The following is an 18,279-nucleotide window of genomic DNA, read 5'->3' as shown; positions in this document are numbered from 1 at the left end:
CCATTATGTCCAACTACAGAAAAAAGTCACATAACAAAGAGTTTGTCCTTTTTTTTTTATCTAAGGTGTCAACCCAGCTCTCTCTCTTAACCCATAGATATAAAGGTCTCAGAAGAACTGATAATAGCGCGCTGTAAGAGTCACTGTTTGGGATTAAGTACAACTCTTGTCTTAAAATCACCTTTAACATTCTTTCACTTTATGTCCTCATTATTTCTAAAATAACCACTATAGTCTCTATAGTATCACAGCAGCTGAAATGCATGTGGAGTGCCCTAGGGGAGTGCACATCTAATTTAGATGCTCCTTTTTGTTATTTTCAGACTCCCAAGATGGCGCTATCCTGAGGTGGCCAATGCCGTCGGCTCTCTTTGACATGCCGTGGTGGCAGGCGCTCTTAAACTCCACCCTCACCCTCAATCAAAGCAACAGTAGTTTGTTCCTGGCTGACGTCCCCTGCTGGCAATCAAGTGCCATGACACTTACACTCGTGTTATGCTACTGCCTGGTGCTTATTTTGGGCTTGCTTGGTAACATCCTCCTCATTTGCATTATTATGCACCAGCGGGACCCTCCTAACGTCACTAGCATCCTCATTGCAAACCTTTCGGTTTCTGACATCCTGGTGAGCGTGTTCTGCCTTCCCTTCACTGTGGTTTACACTCTTATGGATCACTGGATCTTCGGTGGGCTGCTATGTCGCCTAATGCCATTTGTGCAGTGTGTGTCGGTGACAGTTTCAGTTCTGTCTCTGGTTTTGATTGCACTTGAAAGGCACCAGCTCATACTGCATCCATCTGGCTGGAAGCCGAGCGTCCCACAGGCGTACATAGCCGTCTTGATTGTGTGGTTGTTGGCCTGCGTAACATCATTACCTTTCCTGGCATTCCACATGCTCAGCAGCGAGCCATACAGTCTGCTTCCAGCGCCGCTTAGCCAGCTACAGGCGTGTCTGGAAGTCTGGCCTTCTCAGCAGCACAAACTAGTCTACACCACCAGCCTGTTACTATTCCAGTACTGCTTCCCGCTGCTCCTCATACTTCTCTGCTACCTTCGCATTTTCCTGCGGCTGCGACGCAGACAACGCATGCTGGAGCGCCAGTGCAGCCGCAATCGAGAAGACGAGCAGAGGCGTGTGATGCACAGCAAACGCATAAATATTATGCTTGCCACTTTGGTGGTTGCATTTGCGGTGTGCTGGCTCCCATTAAATGCCTTTAATGTGGTGGCGGACTGGCACCAGGAGGCGCTGCCTGTGTGCTACCACAATCTGCTGTTTTCACTCTGTCATCTGCTGGCCATGAGTTCCACCTGCATCAACCCCATCATCTATGGCTTCCTCAACAGCAACTTCCGCAAGGATGTGTCCTCCGTGGTGCTACACTGCCATTTTCAGCCAATCGAAGACAGCTATGAACACTTTCCAATGTCCACCATGAACACTGATGTGTCACGGACATCTTTTAGACTCAGAAACAATTCTGTGTAATTGGGCTTATTGCTTAATTAATCTGGACATCAAAACCAGTGTTTAGCTTAGATCAACGACTTTGACTTCCACTCCAGTGACAGATGCCAGCCCCTATATATATGAAGACTTCAGATCCAAAAGACTCTAAGTGCCATCTGAAATTTTCTTTTCTGAGGCATTTGCATCTGAAGTCTTCATATACATATATATATATAAATATATATATATAAATGTGGAAATAAAAGTACATAAATGTATTAAAAATGTATTTATGTTAACTTGTTCTACGATTGAATGGTGTGGATTCCTATTGGTCCAAGGAAGGAAGTCGTGACTAGAACCCATTTGATTTATCCGGATTGAATCATTCTAATCCTTGTTGTAACATTGAGGTATGTTATGCACACTGATTATGTTTTAAATTTGCAAAAGCATTTTACTCTGCTAAAACTGGTGGACTATATAAGGAAAAGGCAGCAGAAGGTTTGTGAGCTATGTAGCTTTTTTTCACTCAAACACAATGAAAGCTATAAGGAATGAATTAGGCGAAGGCAACGCTTGCATTTAAAACATTATCTCTTCTTCCTTGAGGCACAGAGCTAAGATTGGAGGTACTGCCAGTGTACAAATGCCTGGAAATTGCAGCTAGCTAAGCCCTAATGCTAGCCCTAATGTCTAGCATGATACAAGCTAAAACCACAATAAATCTGAATATACCTGTCAGCTTATATTGTCAGGCTGCAGCCTAAAAGGGGAAAACCGGTAATATCCACTGGACAAACAAAACTGTGCTGGAGTTTTTAATTTTTCTAGGGGTTATTTTTGTGACTCATCCTTTCAAACGAGTGCACACACACACACACACACACACACACACACACACACACACACACACACACACACACACAACCAGCAGAAAGATGCATTGTCTGAAATGTTCTATCAAATAAGTAGTTTTCAGAAACTATTAATTAATATTATACAATGTTTAAACTCAAAAAGAGCATTAAATAAAATTGCGAAAGAGACATAAATGTCACCTTCATTTGTGCTTGTGAAATACACTAAATGAATATCTGTTCAGATTGTTGATCCGGTGTCAGGCCCTATAACTCATCTGTCTGTCACATAAAGACATGATTGATGAGATTAATAATTTTGTATGATAAAGGGGCTCTGGTACAATACATCAATTTATTTTAAAGTGCATTCCCAATAGAAAAAGCATCCACATTTCAAGATTACACCCATTTCATGATTTAGTAATGAGGTTATAGTGTAATCATCTAGGACTGAGTGCTTGTATCCTTGCCAGGCAGAACATCTTTGTCAGTCCCTGGGAAAAGGTTTGCCTTATCTGTAATAGTGGGAATCAAACACAACAGATCCCTTATTCCCTTATACCCCCATACTTTATTTATGTACCATACTGTTCTGATTGACAGAATTCCATTATAAAATCTAAAATATATAACCATGTGTAAGCATGCTCGGTCGCAGTGATTTTGCCAAGTAAGACATGTTCCTGGATCAACATCTTTTGTTGATCCTGGAACAACAATCCTGTCCAAAAACATAGGTCTAACCCTATCCCTACCCATAAACCAAACCCTACCTAGAACTTATCCTAAAATCAGAGGGAAATGATGAATAACACTGATGTAGAAGCACCTAACCCTGATTGTAAGCCTAAACTTGATTGAGGCTACATTAAACCTATCCCTTAAATCTGATTGGTTGATTGGAACGTTGTTCCAGGATCAACGAGGATGTTTTATTAGGTGAAATTAAGTTCACCAAGCAGGACTCATATTTAAATGCATTCAGCAGCAAGATTGTAACTGCTCAAACTTCTCTAGACAGATTTTAATGCCTGAATTGAATGTGACTGTATCTTATTCTAGTGTTATATATTTTCAGGTTTTGTGAAACATTATAAACGTTTACTGTTCTGTATCTGTGTAATGTCATATCCATGGGTGGAACATCAATAAATCTCTTTTATGGGCAATTGAGGTGATACCAAATGTTGTAAAAGAGAAAAGCTGAGATTTAGAGGGAGAAGTAAAGAGAGAAGAGACGATAGATGAGTTTAATATGAATTTTCCTGGAACGGTTCTGTTGGCTCATGCTATAAGGTTCTCAATTGTGCATCTGTTTGCCTGTATTTCTTCACTACACTTACAATTGTTTTGATGATGTTTAGTTTTTGTAAATGTGATAGAAAGACAGCACATAAATTGCATAAAATGATTGGTTGTTGCAATGAATTTTGAAGTTTATATTAGATCTGATGTCATGTATGCTTACATGTTCACTAACTTGGATGGGTTAAATGCAGAGGACATATTCCTAAGGTTTCCATACTTAGCCTTTACGTCACTTTGCTTTCACTTTCATTTTCTAATGACCAGGAATTATACTTTTATTTTATTTAGTACAGATATGTGTCTCAGGCATGTTAATCTGTGCACATGTTGCTGTTTAAGTCACCAAGTTTTTAAATGAGCCATACATGCACAAAATAAGGTGTAGGCTGTGTGCAATTTATAGGGACACATAATATTTCTGAGAATTCAAAAACTAAACAACATCAGCAATTGTAATCTTCACCCAATTCTATTTCAATCACTGTCATAAATGCATGTAAAACATTTTGCATTCCTCCTGAAAACTGTTCTAGGTGCTTGAATGTAAAAATTGGTTTTCACTGTGATCAACTGTTTCAGTTTCTTGGAGTTTGACTTTAGCCTTGGTAAGTGGTCTGACATTTGACATGGTGTGATTAACTTCAATTTTAAAACGTATTTTCAACAAATATTCAAACATTCATCATCATATTCATCAGTGAACCTTGGTCCATTCACCCTCTTCCCTCATCGGGAAAAAAGTAAACCTATAGTCGTAATAGTAAACCTAAAATCAGCCCATAGCTTACTGTGTCCTCTTCAATGGAGTGCAACAGCTCCTGCCCACTTTTTTTAGCGGTGTTGGTTCCGGGAGTATTTTTTCCTTTCATTTCTCCCATAGGAAAAAGCGATTTAAGCCATGAAGGTGAATCATAACATTACAAACTTTAATTTGAAGCAAAAAAGTAAAATACTAAAATTCAAAGGTACAAGACTTTAGTGATAAGAACTACAATCCCATGAAGCATTGTGAACAGCATAATTAAATTAAAAACAGACATTTATAAACTAATATATATATAAACATTATATTTTTCAAATATACATTCAAATATTTAAGTATTTTGTGAGCGTATAGGGAGACCGACTCAATTACATAATTTGCAGTGCTTCATGGGAGTGGGCGGAGCTAACAATCTTTTGCTGTGTTTTGCTTGTCTTGACTCTGATTGGTGGAATTGTGTACAGCATCATGGGTAATGTAGTTTTTCATCGTGAATTCTGCTGTTAAACAACTATTAACTATTTAACTTGAAATAATGTGGGTTGATGTCTTCAAAGGAAGTAAATACCATTGATTAACAACCTTGTAGCTCACCGTAAGGTTGGCTTTAAAGGTTTATAAGTTATCAATAAAAATCAATTTCTCTATGAAGAAACTTCAGTGGAGTTTTTACTTCTGAAACCCGACTGTTGCATAAGTTACCTTTGACAAGAAATGAAACAAGCAAACAGTGAGTGGGAGAGTATTACAAAGTGTAATAAAATGAAAATTCTCATTACGAATAATTGCATCATCCCACAATCAGTGTGTGCACTTATGTGGAATATGGTGACACTGGCCTGGTTGCAAAACACACAAAATCAACAAAATTTTATGTTGCCTAAGCCAACGCACAATTACATTTTCTTTATCAGCAATTATAGGTATGAGTTGGGTTGAAATTCTTTCAAAAGCTTTGGTTTTCTGCCCCAAATTAAGCTCTGGTGTAGTCTTCCTTTGACATTTAACTAAAAAATTTCATTAAAAGTTCATCTAAGACAGCGTGGATAATAAATTAGCAACGATGTCCTCCTCGCTGTGGGGAACAAAGTCTTTGGATAGGCTATCACTGAACATTTATAGCAAAAGTAAATTTCTTACTGAAGTAAATTTTACACCTGTTTTTTGTGTTTATTTAAAATGAGACAAATCTGATATTATTTTAATCTTGTATGTTATTTAACAGTTGAGAGCAGTAGTTCTTTATTGATGATCTAACTAGCAGAAGACACTAACCGGGTTTAAATAAAGATATACACTCTGTGAAAAATTAAAAGTAACAAGGGAGCTAGTGGGCAATTAGCTATGATGTATGTGGATAGCTATTATGGATATATTCAAATTTTCACAGATGGGTCTAAGCAGCCAGATACACGAAAAATAGCCATACAGACTCGCTATCAGCTTTAAAAAACTTGCAAACAGGTCATTCTATTCTAGAAAAAGGTGAATAAAGACTGAGAGTCAATGTTCAGAAATTATTAATTATTATTATGTTTTTAACTATGCTGTATAGCTGTGTTTTGCGGTGTAAATTTGTTGTCAAACTCAAAAATTGGTTTATTTTTAATTATTAAAAAATGCCATTATTTTATATGAAAAAGTTAATAATTGTATTTTATTAACAAAATATTTTAGTTTGTCTTGTATATTTTTTTTTTTATTAGATCAGATAACATTTTAATTGGTCATATGTCACAATGTAACCCCTTACATGTTGGGGCATGTTGTCACATTACTTCCATTCTTTCGGGGTATATCAAGTAAGCTACCTAAAAAAGTATACACTATATAAATGAAACAAAACCACATAACTGTACTAGACATGTGGGAAATTAATGTGGGAAAAAAAAATTTCTCTGCACCCCAAGTGGATTTACACAAACTGAGAAAGTAAAAAAGTGTTAGTTTGTGCCTTGTGCCCTGCTCTCCCTAAACTACTAATTTCTTATTTGTGCACCCTTGCCTACTCTTTTATAAGTAGCCTACCGTGAATTCGGACATACTTCTGTCACATACTGTTTCCCGCCTACTAGGGAAGTACGCGATTTCAGATGCAGCCATAGACGCTTTATTGGCCGATGAATCGTATGTCAATGGCGCCGCCATATTGGTCCAGGCAACTTACTGTGGACTAAAGAAAAGATCCCTGACTATTTTGATGTTTTACAAACCTTTGTTTAATCCAAACTAGATCTCAGGGAATTACAGTTGTTTGTATTTGGTCATTATAACATTATGTTGACAGCTAGTTGGCCACCAAAGTCAGACTAATAGCTAGCGATAATGCTAGTTAGCAATGACAACTGAGACTGCATAAGAAATAATATAAAGTTTACATGATTCTTATTGTTTACATTATGAACTAAGTCCATGCTATGCAGTGAGCCAGAGGACTTTGACAGAACAGTTCAGACTGTCAGTGATAAGAACTCATCTCCAAAAAGTAGGTGATTTGATTGCTTGATCAAATCGTGGCTCATTTATATTATATATATATCTAAATCCGATCTGGACTAGGCTACTTAATGATAATATATTGTTAATAAATAAAACAATAGTAATAAAGGCGGTGTAACTGAGGTAAGCGTCCATTTAATACATGAGTTGTGTTTGACAGGATTAAATGAACAAGTGACTACTGAATTTACGTTAAGTACTGCATTTAGTAAAAACACATACATGAAATATATTTGTTTATGTCTCATTGTTCTTAAAAAAAAAAAAAAAAAAAAAAAAAAAGAATATTTACTTTAATCAGAGCTTTACAAAACACCCAAACACTGGCATGAAAACTCTCTGAGCTGACGGCTCAGCTCTACCTCCCCCTTCTGTTCACCAGAGGAACAGTCTTTCAATATGCTGTGCTATGGTGCGAACACATCATTTACTCAACTAAACAGTTGGCTAAACCTGTGTCAGGATTGTGCTTTTCAGCTAAAGTGTATTATAAATTCAAATGGGTTTTCAAGCTTAATGTTTGAACAAGATGTGGCTTTCATTCACATTTTTAGGCATCACTGTTGAATCATACATGTAGAGGGTGCTATTGCTCAGTTTATTCTATAATGTAAAATTATATATTCATATATATATATATATATATATATATATATAGTAACATGGGTGCATTTGAACTTGAATCAGTTTACATATGTGTTTCAGTGTATTAATGGCTGCCAACATTGTTTTTGTTTGTGTTTGAAAAGTGCTCAAGAGGGTGTATCACTGGCCAGATTATTAATAGCATGGAAGTATTTATAGGTTTGTTTACTGAGCGGCCAGACAGTCCAGTTAAGTCATATTAAAAAACACATAAGGGCATCTCTCTCTCTCTGTCTGTTATTTTTCCACTGCTCCAAATGGAACATGCCAAAAGAATGTCTTGCAGCATGCAACATGACAAAGTAATTTTCCTGTACTGCAGGAACTGCACAAACACCAGGAACTGGTAAATAAATTACAAAAATAAGCATAGTTCAAAGATATAACATTATTGTGACAGATGATAGCTGAAGCTTTATTTTAACCCCGCATTTAAAAAAAAAAAGAGGAAAAAAGTTGCCAACCACTGCCAGCATTTGTGATGATCTCTACATGGCTCTGACCGCCAAGTCATGCTGACTTATGTCAAAAAACTTGTATAGCGTATATTATATCTCTTTGTGTTTGAGACTTTGTAACTCTGCAGATCTTATACATGGTGCACATACAGCTACATAACACACTAAAGAAAAAAAACAAAACAAGAAATAGTTAAAAAAAAAGGTTTCCAGCCACCGCCAGCATTTTTGATCATTTTCACAAAAATTTCATTGCCCCCTGAATATTTTGTTTTATAAATATCTGAAATTGCAATATATATTGAAAATTTCTGTCAATGCCAGGGAAAGAGTTAAGAATTATTAGCCTTTGCTGTTTCAAGGAATTGAATTGAATTGAATCAAATCTTTTTATTGTCACTTAAAAATCAACAAATGGTACGGTACAAAACAAACACTGAAATAAAAGAAAAAGACAGGTACATCATAGGGGGACAGTGTTACACTTTATATATAATTTTGCACCTTGTCAAATCTTCACTCAAGACTCAAAGCAAGTCTTCGGTAAAAGTGGTGGCCTTTTCTTTACATTACTTTTCAAAAATGTATAAATAATATATGATGATTCTACAGCATACTGACATATAAAATAATGACACTGGCATTTCAAATTTACAGTAATATAAGATATAGTGTTGCCAGGGACCAGCCTGTTGAACAAATGTGGAGGATGACTCTGCACACAAACAGTACGTTGCAGTCACAGAATCCAACACAGTCTTTCTGTTTTTATCTCTTTTCTGACTTTTTTCATCAGCATATTCTTGTATTTCTAAATGATTAACGATTAGAGATACATAACTTGCAGAGGGTATGTCTTAAAATCAAATGTGGCTAAAGTAAATACATTTTGAAATAAAGCCTTTTTTACATACATTAAAAGGAGATGATATGCAGGAGACCATGAAAAAGTGGTTAAGTAGGAAAATAATGTGCAGACGCTATTTAAAAGATTGCATTGAAGTGCATTTTCTCTTTGTTTCAAGTCCTTGTCACTCCAGAAATAATGACATAAATCTTTGGATCTGGATTCCCCCCGCCCCCCCAATTGTTTTCATGGTAAGTGCAGTGAAAAGCCCTATTCACACATGCTATAGTTCTCTGCAGCCTTCAGTCAGAAATGTTCCCTATTAATGGAAACTATTGTATATATTAACAGGTTGGTGATATCATGTACAACACAGTGAGATCATTCATCTCAGAGAGTAAAGTAACAATTCAAAGTGATCAAGATCTACAAAAAAAGCATCTGTGTCCAGTAAACAATCTACTAAATATACTATTAGCAAACAATTTCTGTTATTAATTCAAGCCTCAAAAATGAGGCAGTCTCTATAAGCATCTAAGAAAAAATAATACACCCTCTCAAAAATAACAGGGTTCGTGGGAAATGTATAAAAATATATATCATATTGAACCAAAGAAAAAGGCACCATGAGAAATCCCCTGGCAAAATGTCAGTCTAATCACCAGGTAAGAAAAGGAAGACGAGCTTCTACGTCCAACAGAATGTTAAGGCGAAGTTCAGTTTTAGAAATATTGTTCAAGCCACAGAGGCTACTTTGTCACAATCAAGAGTGTGATTTTGTTGTGAAATGTTGACGTCCTTTTCCGGAGGAGAATCTCCCTCCTCCGTCGTCCTGTTCCAGCAAGGCAGGGTGGCCAAACACAGAAACAAACCAGACACTAAAACACAAGTGCCACTGAAGTAGAACGCCAGGTCATATGACTGAGTCCAGTCGAAGAACCAGCCTATAAGAAAAGAAAATGGAGACAACATCAGTAAAAGAGCAGGGTTGTTTGAAAACGCCCTGCGGTGAGATATCACTCCATTTGTGGAGCCAACAAGGGAAATATATTTATAATTATACATCTATTATTTTTTTTATTCTTGAAAGCATTTGTCTCTATTTTTAACTGCACTGGAGTTGATACGATTCTTCTTCTTACCTACAACAGGTGGCCCAAGCGTGATTCCAAACCCTCCGAAGCACATGAGAATGCCATGAGCGTGACTGAGTCGTTCCATGCCCACTATCTTGGTAGTGATGTAGGACGTGATAGACCAATTCCCTGAGAAAAATCCAACCATGGCCGACAGAACTTGCAGACCCAGGTAGCTCTTAAAAACTGGGATGAGCAGCAGAGTCAAACCTGTGCCTATCAGCGTCAGGGCGTACAGGTACAGGCTGTTCACCCATTGCATGTCTGCCAGCACACCCAAGACCAGCTTACCGATGCCTGTTGTCAATGCAACGATTGAGACGAGGGGTATTAGTGCAATCCCATCAATAAGCCCCTCACTCTGAGCTACGTCCTCCATGAAGAGAACAGGTGGGAACGCCCCTAAGCTGAACAAGAAGATGGCGATGCAGAAAGCCATGAAGACACGGTCCTGTAGGAGCTCTATGGTCTTGCACAGGTACCGTCTATAGGGACGCATCCGCTTCTTAATGGCTCGTGCTACTATTGAACAGGACGATATCCCGCCATTTCTTTCCCCTTCACTCTCTTGCAGCTCTGTGGGTTCCATGGTGATCAACAGCTTCATGGCGGCTATGTTATTGGCTGAGCCGGGTGTGGTTTTGAGATCCAAGAAAGAGTCGATGATAATGGCAGTAGGTTTGGTGTAGAGTGGTTCTGGTTCCTCTGTATGCTGTAGAGCAGCTCTCTGTTTTAAGTAGTAACCAGGTAAGTTCATAGGTCGCATTGGTCCAGCACATGCCATCAGGTTGAGCGCCAGTGCTCCAATGATAAGCAGGCAGCCCTCCAATCCAAACAACTCAATGAGCTCATTCTGGAGTGTGGCGTAAATGAACCCGCCCGCACTTGTACCTGAGGAAGATGAAAAGAATCATTATCTGTCCCATTCTGAAAAATCATTTTAAGGAAGAACATACAGAATCTATACAGGTAATCAAACAAAAATGTTTTGCTATCTGCTCCATATCTAATGAAAGTTCAATAACCTAAATAAATAATGCATTTTTTTCAAAAAATGCTTATGACAGTTAATCAATACAAACTAAGGTATCAATATAATATCATAATATAAAGGTTCTTGAGGATGTCCTCCCTACTATTGTTTTCCCTCATCAAATAGGGTTTATAAGGTATTGCCAACACTTTTTCAATTTCTGCCATTTACTTAATGTTAGAGTGGGGTGGGAGTTCCTTGTCTTATTTTTGGAAAAATTTGGATTTGGTGCCGTCTTTTTTTTCTTGGATTAAATTTAGTGCTCCCTCCGCAGTAGTCCTGACTAATAGTTTGTACTCTAGACCATTTAATTTGTACTGTGGCACTCGACAGGGCTGTCCTTTAAGCCCAATTTAATTCACTTTAGCCATTGAGCCTTTAGCAATTGCCCTACGTGAAAGACAGCAGATTATTGGAATTAACCGTGGTGATGTTGAGCATAAGATTACTTTATATGCAGACGATCTATTGCTTTTCATTTCTAATCCTCAGACCTCTTTGCCCACTGCCCTGTTCTTGCTTGAGAATTGTGGTCAATTTTATGGTTACATGCTTAATCTGCACAAGAGTGTTTTTTTTTTTTTCCTCATCCAATTAAGGTAGCTAAGCAATTACAGTATTCAAATATACAATTTAAGCCGGTAAAATGTACATTTACCTAGCTTTTTTCTCACTGGGTGCATTCATTCTATTAAGATGGTATTGCTCCCTAAATTCCTTTACCTTTTTCAGTGCTTACCTTAATTTATCCCTGTCATTTAAAAAAAAAAAAATCTCTATTATTTCTAGTTATATTTGGAATGGTAAGCATCCCTGTCTGTGTAAAGCATTGCTTCGGAGGTCTGGCCTTAACTAACTTTAAGTTTTACTATTGGGCAGCCAACATACGAAACACTGTATTGGTGGCACTATCACTTCTTGCCTAATAAAGATCATGGATCATCCTGGTTGGATATGGAAATTCATGCTGATAAGCCAATCTCCCTTCCAGCACTTCTTGCAGCTAGACTACAACTAATTTCCCATATTCCTGCTGATTTCCCTGTAGTGAAACACTCGGTGAGGATTTGGAGCCAGGTGAGAAAATCATTTGGCTTTCAGGATTTCTCTTTTTAGCCCTATTGCTCGTATTCACTTTTTTCGCCCTCGATCTCGATGAAGGATGGATCAATAAAGAGTTGGTCTGACAAAGGGATAAAATGTTTCAAAGACTTATTTGCTGGCAATTAATTTCCTCCCTTTGAATAGGGGATTGTTGAATCTGATTTGTATTGAAAAACAAATAATAAATAAAAACTTTGAGAGAGAAAATATCATAATACATTCCATTCCATTCCAAAGTGAAGTCACATTGAAAGAGAGAATTTAAAGGCCACACCTGTGGTAACAATGCCCAGGGCTAGGCCACGCCTCTTGTCAAAGTACTGGCAGGTTATGGTCAATGTGGCAGCATACACAAGTCCGCAGCCCATGCCTTAAACACAGAAACACAAATGTAACATTTCACAACTTTATTTACACATTTGCTGTTTCACATTTCTCTGTAACTATAAATTTAAAGGGATAGTTCACTTTGAAATAAAATTTTGGTATGTTTTAGCTTACCTCAAGGGCATCCAAGATGTAGGTGTCTTTTTTTCCACAGTAGTTTCAATTTTGATATTTTTAGGTCAAACCGTTCTTGTCTGCCAGTCATATCATGCAGGTCTATGGTCACCCCCTCAAAGAGCATGCACAGAGTCCAAATTAAAACAATTCCCCATCTTCCAAATTAAACAATTCCCCATCGTAAGTACACATTGATGGCCTAAGACACAAAACGAGCGGTTTGTGTGAGAAAACGAACAGTATTTATATAGTTTTTACCTCTTATAACACAGCCACTTCCAAGTGATCTGAGGGCGCGGGCGCTTCCTGCTGTGTGACGTGTGCGCAGACTGGTGCATAGATATATACACTAGATGTCGCATTAATGACATTCGTTCCAATGAACTGCCGTAGCCAAGGCGACATCTAGTGTATATATCTATGCACCAGTCTGCGCACACGTCACACACCAGGATACACCAGCCCTCAGATCACTTGGACGTGGCTGTATTACAAGAGGTAAAAACGATATAAATACTGTTCGTTTTCTCACACAAACCGCTCGTTTCGTGTCTTAGGCCATCAATGTGTACACGATGGGGAATTGTTTCATTTGGACGATGGGGAATTGTTTTAATTTGGACTCTGTGCATACTCTTTGAGACAGTGACCATAGACCTGCATGATATGACTGTCAGACAAGAACGGTTTGACCTAAAAATATCAAAATTGAAACTACTGTGGAAAAAAAGACACCTACATCTTGGATGCCCTTGAGGTAAGCTAAAATATACCAAAATTTTATTTCAAAGTGAACTATCCCTTTAATGTCAATCTAAAAAAAAACATACATTATGCATATATATATATATATATATATATATATATATATATATATATATATATATATATACACACACACACACACACAAACTAAAGGCCTTGTCTGCACTTCTCTCCAGTGAGGATAGGCTAGGGTGTAGGTAATGATGGAGTTGACGAGTCAGCCAATAGTGCTAAATTTTATATAATTTCCTATATTATGTACTTCTGATTGAGGGGAAAAAAGAGGTGAATATACCTCAACAACAGGATGAAAACAATCGTATGACTGAGTGATTGATAGATTGACTGCTGTATATAAAGTAACTCCACTGAACTGAATATGCAATGGTATTTGTGGGTAATACATTTCTGTGTGTGTGTGTGTGTGTGTGTGTGTGTGTGCTCAGAGGAGGGGTTGGCACCGTAAACAGTGAAGGTACATGGTTTTAAATTATAAACTGTCAGTGAATAACAATTAAAAGCAACCCTGTCACAAATATTCTAACATATTCATCTGACATATGCAAACTGTTTAGCACTTACTGACAATCAATCATGCACACAAACACATACTATCACTCTCTACTAATGCAGAGCATTCACACATAGATTCACATGTTCATACGAGATATTCATAAAGCTTTGAAGGTCAAAAAACAGACTCAAACACATGTTCTAAATACCAGCAAAGTGCTATTTAATGAACACTAATGATGCTTTTAGTTTCTTACCGACAACAATGCCGTAGGAGAAGATGAGGAAAGAGACGCTCGGAGCAAAAGCGCTCAGCATCAGACCGCCGGCCACCATCACACCGCTGAAGACAGTAACGGGCCGTGCACCGAAATTATCCACACAGACACTGCACACCGGGCCTACAAAGAGAGACACAGGAACAGCATCTTACTGAATGCAAACAACACAGAAGAATCTGATAAAGGATCTAGAAGAAAAATAATGCACACCACAATCTGGACAATTTACCAAAAAATGAAAAACCCATTGGAGTTAGGCTGCTGTGTCGTAGCAACACAGAACAGAAATGCGTTTGCCTTCCACATAGACCTATGTACAATTTTATTTTTTTATTGCATGTTATTTTCACTTTTAGTCTTTTTATTTGATCTTGAATTATTGCATGTAGTTTATTTACCTCACAGTTTTTTTAATTATGCACTATTTTCAGTGTGTCAGATAAGGCAACACAAATGCACATTATTTGTCTTGCCAATAAAAGCTTAACCTGAAAACTAAATTATTGGTACCATGTTATAAGACAACTCAGAAAACAAACAGCCCTTCTGTTCTATTTATGTGTAAAGGGGACCCTCATTCCAACTGTCTTAACGTATACTAAAATAGACACTGTCAAACTTCAGTGATGAAGAGAACATGTTTGTCTATCTATGATTAGAAATAACAAATGACCCAGAGTTGCTCCTAATATGGCTAAAATGCCTGGACCCGGAAGAGCATCTAGTGAGAACATTGTGTGTTTGTGCCATCCAGACTAAATAATTTCCCTGTCTTATTTTGATGGCTCATTAAGTTCTTTACTGTCTGGTATGGGATACTTTATATCCCCTAACATCACTGCCAAATGTCCTCAAACACATTTAAGATTACTCAACACCAGCCATTACTCAACACTCATGAATGGACAACTCAAAGCCGAATCAGAACCCATAATAACCAATATTCTATCAAACATAATGAGAAATTAAACTATATAATAGCCAATAGAACCAGTGGAGATGGCAACAATCTGCTCTGTTTTCTCCACAGCTCTTTCCCAGAGTATGTCTAAGCAGAAACAACTCTCCTTTTCTGAATCAGCATGACCAGGGCACACAACAACATGCTTATGCTCTCAAATACACACCCATGTCCCTGCCAGTTCTGTCCAGTCATGATTCATGACTTTCCTTGTCGTGACGATAGACTACACAACTATGTCTGTAAACAAAACCTGACACCTCCAAAACACGCACAGACACATTTACAGATGCGCATTCTGCCTGTGTGAACCTTTACTGTAGCTCATTAAAGTTGAGAGAGGGCTGCCTTTCTTGTCTTCAGAAACACAATGTTATGTCCTAATCTCAGTAATCGCAAACTCTTCATTAACGGTTAAAGAAATGTACATGCTGCCTGCAAAACAAAGGGAAAAGAATGGTCATAATTGACAGCACATCTTAAAAGGCATAATTTGATAATCAGATTATGGCATTTACCATCAGGGGCTAACTTGCATGCTAACCAGCCAAACCTAGACTCCTTGACCATATTTCTAAGTGAAGTTTAGAAAGTGTTTCATTGTCAATTTGCCCCATGCAACACAGACAGTAATGAATGACTTACGTAAAGAACTGCACTGTAAACAAGTAGATAATTACTCTATCTGTCAGCGTGTTTTCTCGTGGAACAAGGCATTAAAGAACTGAGTCAGCAGCATACTATATGAATAAAGAGCAGTGCTGTGTGTTTTAGTGTGTGCGATTTCTATGTCCGATTATACAAGAAACAGGTCTGATATTAGAAAAGAGCTGTATAGTTTATCTCATTCACCTTGTTTTCTACTAAAAAGAACATTAAAACAAAATGTTTTTACTTGTTTAAAGCATAAATCTAACAAAATGTAGAAAAAAAAAGAAAATAATATTTGCCAATAAGGTAAGGAAAAATTAAAGCAAAACTTACATTACACAATTTGGCTTGCAATGTTTTTTTAGTTTTTTTGGTCAGCATGTGTGATCGTGCATTAACCGATGACTCTTTCTGTTTGCACGTGCTGCTTTTTATTAGGAAATCTGTACACTTTCTTTATCTCAGTCTCTCTCACACACACTGGTTTCCATGTTTTATGGGGCCTTTCCATAGACATAATGCTTTTAATACTGTACAAACTGTATAGTCTATCCCTTAACCCTACCCATCATAGAACACTTTCTGCATTTTTACATTTAAAAAAAAAAAAAAAACTTCATTTCGTATGGTTTATAAGCTGTTTTCCTCATGGGGACCAACAAAAATGTTCCCACAAGGTAAAAAATAATTGGCATTACTATCCTTGTGGGGACATTTGGTCCCCATAACGTAAGGAGTACCAGGTACACACACACAAGAGAGAAATGATCATTACTCACTGGTGATGAGCGCCATACCAGACACCATGGATCCGACCCAAGCCGTCATGCCTTTTCCTTCCTGGAAGGCACTGAGCCACTCGGGGTACAACACCCCAACGGACTGGGGGGATCCTGATGACAGGAACTGGGCCATGAAGGAGGCCACCACAATAATCCATCCCCATCCACCATCTAAAGCACCCTCACCCTTTACAGCACCCATTCTCAGCACTGATCTTACGCTGACTACACTTGACACAGGGGTCTGCAGAAAGAAAGGGTGAAACATGATAATAGGAAGCTCACATGTCAAGCAGTGACAGCAGTGTGACATGCTATAATTTATGCAAAACTCATTTAAATATCATTCTTGCAGGAATGCTGTATGCAATTATATTTAATTTGCAATACTTGACACACAAATAACTATTTAGGTTTAACTTTATATATAAAGGTGACAAAAAGCTACAATGTGATTAAAAGTGACATTTTTAAATGTTCAATGGCAAGTTACTGAACCTATAATGTTCACTTTTGCATCAAATCATGATTGTTTCCGTGCATGTTATTTGTCAACTCACACAAGATGTGGAAAAAGCTGTGGCACTTACGACAGGTGGAGGATGTTGCTCTTGCTTGCCGAGAGCGGTGTGCTGAACCGCTCGTGCCTGGTAGACCAGGCCAGTCTTACGTACTTCTCTGCTGAATACCTTCTCGAGATCAGCAACGCACGCCGACTAGTTTTAAACGCTTCTGGACACAGACCACACCTCGAAGGTGGAGAGACCACTGAGCGGACTGCCTTCTTATCGCCCAGTTTTCTTTTATTTACGTCCATAACATAGATGACATCCCGCAGTCGCGAGGAGAACTGGTGCCGTTTGGAGCGCGCGGATGCATCTTTCTCTCCAGCGCGCGCAGAACGGTGCCAACGGAAGCGTGCTGAAGTTTCTCATTTTCTCAACATGCGCTCTTCTATCGTGTGAAATAAAGAACCGGTTTGAAGCTGTTTTCACCGGTCTAACTTGAGAAATCAAATAGATCAACTTGTGCGATCAACTGGAAAGAAGAGCGATTGCGTCCGTCTCTGTTGCTTTTGCATTCTAGTATTTTATATTGCGTCACAGGAAAACTGTACGCAATTTAATCGTTTTGATGCTATGCTATATTAATAAATAATTATGATTAATTATGATTTTCTATTTTATTTTTATTTAAAATTTTAAAATATGCATTTGCATAATAATAATTATTATACCAGCATATTCAAATGATTAAATTACGTTTTCTATGCTGAAAGTGACACATCAGCTCCTTATTGTTTATGAACTAGGCTATACAACTGAGACAGTGTGGACATATAGTTCACATACATATTCTGCAATTTTTATATGACAAAAAACTAGGCTATAGCCTACAGGACACATTTTTGAGTAAATACTTGGACATTTGAAATCATGTCAAGGTTATGTCTAATGAACAAATTAGTGTCTAAAGTTTTTTTTTATTATTATTATTATTCAGGTTATGCATCTCTGAAGTAATGTGCAAATTTTAAAATAAAAATCCCAATACCTGCACCAGCATGTGTGAACACAATTTTTTTCCATTGGAATCTATAGGTGTTTGGCGTCACAAAGGCTTCAACCACTATGTTACTATAATTCACTTATTTGAAGGTTACATATAATTAAATATCGGTGTCCTTGTTACACGTTACATGTATTTACTATAGTA

The 18,279-nt window shown here is 37.6% G+C and overlaps 2 protein-coding genes across 3 annotated transcripts; one reads left to right on the top strand and one right to left on the bottom strand.

Moving 5' to 3' along the window:
• Positions 1 to 355: 355 nt before the first annotated feature.
• npy4r (neuropeptide Y receptor Y4) lies at positions 356 to 1,489 on the top strand (the record flags this gene model as incomplete). The annotated part of the gene is made up of 1 exon (XM_081394237.1): positions 356 to 1,489. One exon carries the CDS (start codon positions 356 to 358, stop codon positions 1,487 to 1,489), a length of 1,134 nt encoding a protein of 377 aa, XP_081250363.1.
• A 6,872-nt stretch (positions 1,490 to 8,361) lies between these two features.
• slc16a9a (solute carrier family 16 member 9a) lies at positions 8,362 to 17,650 on the bottom strand. Of its 2 annotated transcripts, none has more exons than XM_081347060.1 (6): positions 17,154 to 17,650; positions 16,561 to 16,807; positions 14,146 to 14,289; positions 12,381 to 12,476; positions 9,976 to 10,860; positions 8,362 to 9,777 (listed from the first exon to the last, which is right to left on the bottom strand). In XM_081347060.1, exons 2-6 carry the CDS (start codon positions 16,763 to 16,765, stop codon positions 9,569 to 9,571), a joined length of 1,539 nt encoding a protein of 512 aa, XP_081203186.1. In that variant the 5' UTR covers positions 16,766 to 16,807; positions 17,154 to 17,650; the 3' UTR covers positions 8,362 to 9,568. The 2 variants fall into 2 exon arrangements, with proteins under 2 accessions (XP_081203186.1, XP_081203187.1); XM_081347061.1 differs by having other exon boundaries at positions 17,124 to 17,252.
• Between the last annotated feature and the right edge of the window lie 629 nt (positions 17,651 to 18,279).

Source organism: Scardinius erythrophthalmus (genome assembly GCF_964197995.2).
Source record: "Scardinius erythrophthalmus genome assembly, chromosome: 19".
NCBI classification, from domain to species: domain Eukaryota; kingdom Metazoa; phylum Chordata; class Actinopteri; order Cypriniformes; family Leuciscidae; genus Scardinius; species Scardinius erythrophthalmus.
Note: the sequence above shows the minus strand (reverse complement) of the source record. Positions and strands in the feature narration are given on the sequence as shown.